This window comes from Teleopsis dalmanni, chromosome 2, assembly GCF_002237135.1.
Source record: "Teleopsis dalmanni isolate 2A chromosome 2, ASM223713v2, whole genome shotgun sequence".
Classification (NCBI taxonomy): domain Eukaryota; kingdom Metazoa; phylum Arthropoda; class Insecta; order Diptera; family Diopsidae; genus Teleopsis; species Teleopsis dalmanni.
In genome coordinates this window covers 9,758,083-9,766,656 of record NC_051847.1, presented here as the reverse complement: position 1 = coordinate 9,766,656, position 8,574 = coordinate 9,758,083, and the positions used below count along the sequence as shown (strand labels likewise).

The 8,574-nt window shown below is 31.0% G+C and overlaps 2 protein-coding genes across 2 annotated transcripts; one reads left to right on the top strand and one right to left on the bottom strand.

The window, feature by feature from the left end:
* Nucleotides 1-2,402: 2,402 nt before the first annotated feature.
* On the top strand, nucleotides 2,403-5,824 carry LOC119685457 (succinate dehydrogenase [ubiquinone] flavoprotein subunit, mitochondrial-like). Its single transcript, XM_038099736.1, has 6 exons — nucleotides 2,403-2,420; nucleotides 3,231-3,745; nucleotides 3,809-4,685; nucleotides 4,748-4,950; nucleotides 5,019-5,169; nucleotides 5,241-5,824. Exons 1-6 carry the CDS (start codon nucleotides 2,403-2,405, stop codon nucleotides 5,418-5,420), a joined length of 1,944 nt encoding a protein of 647 aa, XP_037955664.1. The 3' UTR covers nucleotides 5,421-5,824.
* A 121-nt stretch (nucleotides 5,825-5,945) lies between these two features.
* Nucleotides 5,946-8,567, bottom strand: LOC119684514 (cytochrome b5 reductase 4-like). Its single transcript, XM_038098571.1, has 5 exons — nucleotides 8,217-8,567; nucleotides 7,479-8,150; nucleotides 7,113-7,425; nucleotides 6,360-6,449; nucleotides 5,946-6,292 (listed from the first exon to the last, which is right to left on the bottom strand). Exons 1-5 carry the CDS (start codon nucleotides 8,536-8,538, stop codon nucleotides 6,073-6,075), a joined length of 1,617 nt encoding a protein of 538 aa, XP_037954499.1. The 5' UTR covers nucleotides 8,539-8,567; the 3' UTR covers nucleotides 5,946-6,072.
* Nucleotides 8,568-8,574: the final 7 nt, after the last annotated feature.

The window sequence follows — 8,574 nt, the reverse complement described above, 5'->3', positions numbered from 1 at the left end:
TGAAGCATCCAATATAAATCTGTCTCCCTAATTATACACTTCAAATATAAGTAAAAAATTCACCATTTAGCTTCACAATCTTTGAATTACGTGTCAGCTACGCCGTTGGCGGTAATAAAAAATATATACACAAACACACACTCAGAACACAAGCATGGTTCTTAGTGGTTAGAGCAACGAAGACAGCTGAATTTGGATATATTTTTATATTGTCAACTTAATTGTTTCTACATTTATTTCTATAGCAAATAACTACAAATTTTTACATAAATCATATATAATCAGTATAGAGATTGTTCAGATGAAAATATGAAATGTTCAATCGAAATATATTATATCACAATGTAGATTGTTAAAATGACCCTACGGCCAGGTGAGAGATCGATGAATTGAGGTAAAGTAAATGGAAATTTCATATAGGTTTTTTGCACTGAACTTATGTAAATATTTATTTAATTATTTATTGCACTTATTAATTATTTTTCGTTAAAAGTTTTCAAATTTATTTACTTATTTATTAAGGACGTGTGCGAGTTAGGCTAAGTTGCATTCTAAATGAGGGAAATTCTAAGTTGTACCGATAATGTAGTGATGCATCGATACGTGTTAATAAATGGTTAAATGTGTGCAGTGCAAAAAATCCCAATAACTTCACATTTGGTTTAGCATCAATTTAGCCTAACTCGCACACGTCTTACACATCTTATACAATAGTAATATCTAACTTTTATCTAATTTACCCTACTCGAAATTCTGGTAAATAGCAACATTCGCTGCCATACCGACAATTTACTCGAACTCGCACACGGCCTACGTTTACATTATCGCAATTAACTTGACAAATGTATGCCAATGAAACTCATTTTACAAAATCTCTACAAAAATGCGCATTACGAACTTTTAAAATTGAAGGTGTAAACACATTAAAAGAGTATTTAGGACGTGTACGAGTTAGGCTAAGTTGATGCTAAACCAAATTGGAGATTTTTTGGGATTTTTGGCACTGCACACATTTTGCCATTTAACAACACGTATCGACACATCACTACATTATCGGCACAACTTAGAATTTCCCTCATTTAGAACGCAACTTAGCCTAACTCGCACACGACCTTAATTAGAAAAATTATTTAGCAAACCGTTAGTAGAAGCAACGTAAATACGTTAGTAAATAATATTATAGATTGCATAAGTTTTGCTATAAAGCACAGTGATCCATCTTCGTCGGTATAATAAATTTTGATGAAATATCAATTAATATATTATACGCATACTAATTAAATTTTTTTGTAGGGAAGTATGTACATGATAAATCACTACACTATAAAAATAAGGAGCAATGTTACCACATGTATATAAAGTTGGGTTAATAGAAAATTTCAAAGGCAATCATATACATATATTATATGTAAATATCCGATTAAGAGATGAGTATTGATTTTTTAATTACTTTGTTAAATTATCAAAGATGTATTAGCTTGACATATTTTTGATATATGTGTTAATTGTGTTTTGGCAGCATTATGTAATATTGATTGGGTGTGGCGAACGGCAAGTGGACGACGAACTTAACGAGTGGCTCCGAGACGTAGATCCAGGAATGAAAACAAATTTTAAACCAAAATAAATTAAAATAAAAATGCTGCTATGAATGAAGTTTATGCTACGCTTGTCTAAAAGTTGTTCAAAATTGTGAATTTTTGTCGCCATCATTCAGAACATATCATAAACAGAAAAAAATTTATTGGTCTTTGAATTATTTGTGCTGACTCTTCATCTATGTTAGAAGATGGTGACCTTTTCGTTGGAAATTGTACATAAAAAACGAAGCAATGTTAAATGAATTGGTATACTACCTATAAGCTGGCATCAACATAAAAATAGTATAAAAATTGCTACATTTAGATATAGGTTTTTAAGTTGGCTATTTATTTTTAATCTATATAATAAATATATATAACACAAGTTAAATACAATGTTTTTAATCAGAATTTAAATACAACCTTGCGTTTCAATTGTAATAAATCCAACATTACGATCGCTTGCAACGATTATAAACGAGATTACATTTATCACGATTTATTGCAATTAGAGTAAATAGCATTTATTATAATAAAAGCTTCTGTTTATATACTATTAGAATTGTTTTATACATAAACAATATTAGATATTTAAGGTTTTGCTGGGCAAATAACATATTTATATTACGAAAAATCAATTAAATACTTTTTATACTATAAAGATAGCAAATTATTCATTATCGTGAAGATATTTGTTTGTCGCTTAAATATAAAAAATTACTTATCTGATATAATAAAAAAAACAATAATAGCATTTTTTGCATATTTTAACTAGTAAAGCAAGAAATATTATTAGCTTAGTTATTAACACCCGTTTACATAATGCATATAATTGCTTGTGTTAAATGTTGATGTCTTAATATTTTAAAATTTTTGTTAAAATGTCTGAAAATTGAAATTGAATTATAATTATTGCAATTGTTTCAAGAATATACACTTTTGTGTATGTTTTAGAACAAGTGTGACATCATTAAACATCATTTATAAAAACAAACTTGATAGATTTTAAAGTCGAAATGAACAAAATGCCCTTATTTTATTTTAATAATGGAAAATTTGCTTTAACATGAAGATTCAGACTGAGATTTAATTAAATATAATTATTTCTACGCACAATTACGATTCACACCAATGTAACTATGTTAAGCGAGTTAAAATATGTTAAAAACATAAAGAAAATCTTCGAACTTTTAACTTCAACTTAATGCAAATTTATTTAAAATAAATAGCATGAAATCTCCGAATATCAATCTACTTTACGGAAAGAGAGGTTTATTTATAGTTTCCTGATTTCATAAAGTATTTAACTTAAAATCTTTTTAAATTAGTATTATATTAATAGGAGAATTTATTTATATCCTAAATAATCAAGCCTTTATTATTTCGTTAAGATAAAAATCATATAAAACTTCATCTAAAGTGAAATATCGGCAATTTAGTCTCAGCAGAGTCAGCTTAAGATAGAATTTCTATAGTTTTATATGTACTATAGACACTTTAAAAACATGCGACTACATATTTGACTTACGCAAGTATGAGTTTTATTATCTACAATTTATATTTTAATATAAAATTGTTTTTACGTGACTAAAACAATTAACATTTTAAACGAAATTATGTAAAAATAATATTTAAATTTCTATTATTTAGGTTCGTTCTGCTTCATTAGTACCACAACGTGACTTGCATATCACACACGATAAAAGAAATGCCACTACGAAATCCAATGCAATCTCAAAAGAATATCCAATTGTTGACCATGCTTACGATGCTGTTGTGGTTGGAGCTGGAGGTGCTGGTTTACGTGCTGCTTTCGGTCTAGTGGCTGAAGGTTTTAAAACTGCTGTCATCACAAAACTATTTCCCACCCGATCACACACAATAGCTGCACAAGGCGGCATTAATGCTGCATTAGGAAATATGGAAGAGGACGACTGGAAATGGCATATGTATGATACGGTAAAAGGCTCAGATTGGTTGGGTGATCAGGATGCCATACATTATATGACTCGAGAAGCACCAAAAGCTGTAATTGAACTGGAAAACTATGGTATGCCATTCTCACGTACACCTGAAGGCAAAATCTATCAACGCGCCTTTGGTGGACAAAGTTTGAAATTTGGCAAAGGTGGCCAAGCACATAGATGTTGCGCTGTCGCTGATAGGTGTGTATTTCTGACTTAAGCGAATGCGTGTAATTCTTTCAAAGGTGTTTTGACTTTTTACAGAACAGGTCACTCACTGCTGCATACATTATATGGTCAATCATTGAGTTATGATTGTAATTATTTTGTTGAATATTTTGCTTTGGACTTGTTAATGGAAGATGGCGAATGTCGAGGTGTTATAGCACTAGATTTAGAAGATGGTAGTTTGCATCGTTTCCGTGCCCGTAACACAGTGATGGCTACTGGCGGTTATGGCCGAACATTCTTTTCCTGCACATCTGCACACACTTGCACTGGCGATGGTACTGCAATGGTTGCGCGTCAAGGCTTACCTTCACAAGATTTGGAGTTCGTACAGTTCCATCCGACTGGTATTTATGGTGCTGGCTGCCTTATTACCGAAGGCTGTCGTGGTGAAGGTGGTTATCTTGTTAACGCCAATGGTGAACGTTTCATGGAACGTTATGCGCCTGTAGCCAAAGATCTCGCATCACGTGATGTAGTATCACGATCTATGACTATTGAAATTATGGAGGGACGCGGTGTGGGCCCTGAAAAAGATCATGTTTACCTGCAATTACATCACTTACCACCAGAGCAATTGGCCCAACGTTTACCTGGTATCTCGGAGACTGCTATGATATTTGCTGGCGTGGATGTGACTCGCGAACCCATACCAGTATTACCAACTGTGCATTATAATATGGGTGGTATTCCAACGAATTACAAAGGACAGGTATTAACTATTGATGAGAAAGGTAATGATGTTATTGTGCCAGGTTTATACGCCGCAGGAGAAGCTGCTTGTTCTTCTGTACATGGAGCTAATCGTTTAGGTGCTAATTCATTACTTGATTTAGTTGTATTTGGACGTGCTTGTGCTAAAACAATTGCTGAAGAAAACAAACCTGGTGCAACACCACCCTCACTAAAGGATGTATGTTGATCTAATAAATTCAAAACAAAACCAATTTTAATAACTTAATCTTTATAATATAGAATGCTGGTGAAATGTCAGTAGACAATTTGGACAGACTACGTCATGCAAATGGTAAAGTAACCACAGCTGATTTGCGTTTGAAAATGCAGAGAACTATGCAGGGTCATGCTGCTGTATTCCGTGATGGCCCAGTTCTACAAGAAGGTTGCAAGAAAATGGAAGGAATATATAAAGAGTTCCAAGATGTCAAAGTTATTGACAAGTATGTTTTTTATTTATGATACGTATATGAGTATTTTTAAACGCACCCACACACTTTTTTATTTTTAGATCTCTTATTTGGAATTCTGATTTAGTAGAAACTTTGGAATTACAAAACTTGTTGGCAAATGCGAAAATGACAATAGTTGCAGCTGAAAATCGCAAGGAATCACGTGGAGCACATGCCCGAGAAGACTTCAAGACACGTATTGATGAATATGTTAGTTACTAATAGATATACTGTAGACACATATTAATATTCTCACATATTTATTTATTTTTTTATAACAGGATTATAGCAAACCAGTGGATGGTCAACAAAAGAAACCATTCGAACAACATTGGCGTAAACACACACTTACATGGGTTTGTGGTACAGAAGGCAATGTTGATATTAAATTCAGAAATGTTATCGATAAAACCTTGGATGAAACTGTAACAACAGTACCACCAGCTATACGCTCCTATTAAAACAATGGCTATTGTAGTAAAGAAGTTTCTTGCACTATTTTGTATAAATGGGCCTATATACTTTTTAAACAGATTTCGCAACGATATAGATGCTTGATCCAAGTGTCCATTATCAAAACAACCGAAATTGTTATAAATATTTTTTAACTACAGATTTTTATCCAGGATATGACGTCTACCTTTTGTAACTAAACTACTTAATATTTATTTTAGATTTAAATCTTTTCAATTGTAAAAATTTAATGTGCTCTGCTATACCTCACCATATATTTTTATTTTATATTTAAAAAATATGCTCAAGTTTAAATTCCAAAATTAAAATTCAACTCCAGGAAATTGTAATCAGTGAAATATTCTATAATTTTGTTAAAAATCTGCAATATCGAAAATTGAAATAAAAATTATGTAATGAAGCTGAAGTATATTTTATATTTTCTGTAATAAACATACAAATACATTTTATTTACATTTTAATTTTAAACCAAAAATATTTAAAATTATAATTTAAACTTAAGAGTAAAAAATATGTACAGAAATAATATGGATAAGAATACATTTTTTTGAACCTTTCTGTCAATTCAAAGTAGCTTGAATTCATTTAATTTAGTAACAAAAATTCTTCACGTGAACGTACAATTTTATTACTCTATTTTTATCCATGAAATATGTGCAAATTTTCCTTATCAAACTGTAGCTCTTTTAAAATATCTTCTGCAAGCTGATTATATGGATTTGGACCACATATAGCTAGGTAAGTGGAATATTCTGCTGAATTTCTGTCCAAAATTGTAGTAAACAAATCTTTCGAAATTCTTCCATGTGGTCCCTGCCATTTTTCATCTGCTTGTGATAGAATATTCGTCAGATGAAATCTGTTAAAAGAAAATATTTGTACCACAAATCGATATAATTAACTGCAATAATGACAAAAGAATATACCTTTCATCCTGCACCTGTAAGTCTGTAAGAGCATTACGACACCAAATGTCAGCCTCAGTTTTATTGAAATAGATAAGCCGTAGATATTCACTGTAAATGAGATTTTATTAATAAATAAGTATGTTTTTGTTTGAAATCCATATTTTTTATTTAAGATTCCCTTTAGGGAACTCACAATTATTTACATTTAGCTATATAGGACACATAAATTTTGCCGTAAACCAACTTTTACCACATCTATATAATATTCTAAAACCTATAAACGAAGAGAAGAGATTATCTCCTTATCACCTATGTGGGTGTGTCAAGTATTGGAGCTGTTATATTGTTTAGTTATCGAAACAGTTCGAAGTATTATAGAGTATTTTTTGGAACTCTTTAATAACTTATATATAAAGATTATTAATAGTATGAACTTAATCGTTTATTTAAATATCTCGGATTTAACATAATATAAATATAAAACAAAAACTTAAATTTCCAAATGATGTCTAATAACGAAGGAGAGTGTTGGGGATTTATAATGGAATTGTTGTGTATATATTATAAATAATAACGTGTTTATATTATTAAACTCAACTAATTATATTGAACAGTATACATTTAATAGTAAGATATATAATGTTTAATAATCTCTCATAAAACGATTGTTTCTAAAGAAATATGGTTATTGCATCATAATTGTCTTTAAAAATCACATAAAGTATTACGTTTAAAAAATTTTATATAAAAAAACACATTTGATTTACTTACATTTTGTTTTCAAATCGCTTTAGAAGATGTTGTATGATACTTAAAAAGGGAGTTAAACCACTGCCAGCTGCGAGGAAAGTGAAACGCTTATGTCGAAGTAAATGTTGTAGTTTAAAGTTTCCCCTTGGCACTGACAGAAGCAGATGTGAACCTACATTTAACTGTTGCATGTGTTCGGATAGAAGTCCATTGGCCTTGTAATTTTTTATTAGAAAATTTAAGTTCATTTCATTTAAGGAACTGTTGTTTGTATTTAAAGTTTTAGATAGGAAATTTTGTGGTATTGGTGTGTAACTCCGTTCCACTGGCTCACCTAAATCAAAATGTGTTATTAACTATAAAATTATATAATTAAATAAAACTTACCATTTATGTCAGTTGAGATATTGACATGATATCCAAGTGGTAATAAAAATAATGTGTCATCTTGGCTACCCCTCAATATCATTTCAAAAGAATCGAGATTAAAATCAGTGTTAGTTTTAATTTCAAATTTGAACACATTGTATTCTTCGGCATCATCAGTTGGTAATACTCTTATTAGCGTATGTGCTCCATAGCTATTCCACAACTTCATTTCTTGAACCTTTTCGAAGCATATTTCAATTTTTCCCGTTTCACTAGATAACTTACAAGCTTTTGGTGGCCATCTTACTTCAGATTGCAATTGCAATTCGATACAATGTTTGGTATGTTCTATTTGTACAAGCAACCGAAATTCCTTTTCGTTTATGTATTTTAGCACTAAGCCAGGATTGCAAAACTGACGAGTATATATATAAAACGTTATATCTGATTGTTTTTGTATCCAATCGATTCGTGGTATTATTTCGATGTTAGCGATATTTGTATTAGGTATTGTTACTTTATTCGTTTCAGTTTTAATGGATTTAAAAATTTCAGCATCTGGTTTAACAATAATTTTTAAAGGACCTATTAGACATTTATTAAGTAATTGTTGGTAGTTTACCCAGGCATGTACCTCATCGAATAACTTCGTAGCATCCCGGCCTACACCTCTCATTAATTCATCGATTCCTATAATTTATTGTAATATGTTTATTAAATATTATACGTTTATTACACATATATATATGATAATACCTCCTGGATGAAAATCCATATAACGAGTGACATTATATACTTTACCCCGTATAGCCATCCACGCATCATCACGTTTATTATGTCTTGCTAATTCTTCTTTACTTACTGGCACAATACGTCCGCAAGTGCCAGATAAATCGATCCCAGAATTACCTAGACGAATCCAGTCCATTAACGAATGGCCAGGTTGCAGTGCGCATTTATTACGTGGGTTACCAGTTGCTGAACCGGTGCTTAATAATTTTGGTACTCCAGCAGGCGATAGCAATTTATCACCCCTAAAAGGAGGTAAAATAACTTCAGGAGTATTTTTTTCAGTCATTTTACTGAAGTTAACTTTGTTGAATTAGTTTTGTAT

Bases quoted from the DNA above. Each gene is read 5' to 3' on its own strand.
- LOC119684514 (XM_038098571.1), bottom strand. From the start codon at position 8,538: ATGACTGAAAAAAATACTCCTGAAGTTATTTTACCTCCTTTTAGGGGT. The intron at 8,151-8,216 runs GTATTATCATAT...AATAAATTATAG, and splicing joins TATGGATTTTCATCCAGGAG to GAATCGATGAATTAATGAGA. The intron at 7,426-7,478 runs GTAAGTTTTATT...ATTTTGATTTAG, and splicing joins TATCTCAACTGACATAAATG to GTGAGCCAGTGGAACGGAGT.
- LOC119685457 (XM_038099736.1), top strand. The intron at 3,746-3,808 runs GTGTGTATTTCT...GACTTTTTACAG, and splicing joins TGTTGCGCTGTCGCTGATAG to AACAGGTCACTCACTGCTGC. The intron at 4,951-5,018 runs GTATGTTTTTTA...TTTTATTTTTAG, and splicing joins GATGTCAAAGTTATTGACAA to ATCTCTTATTTGGAATTCTG.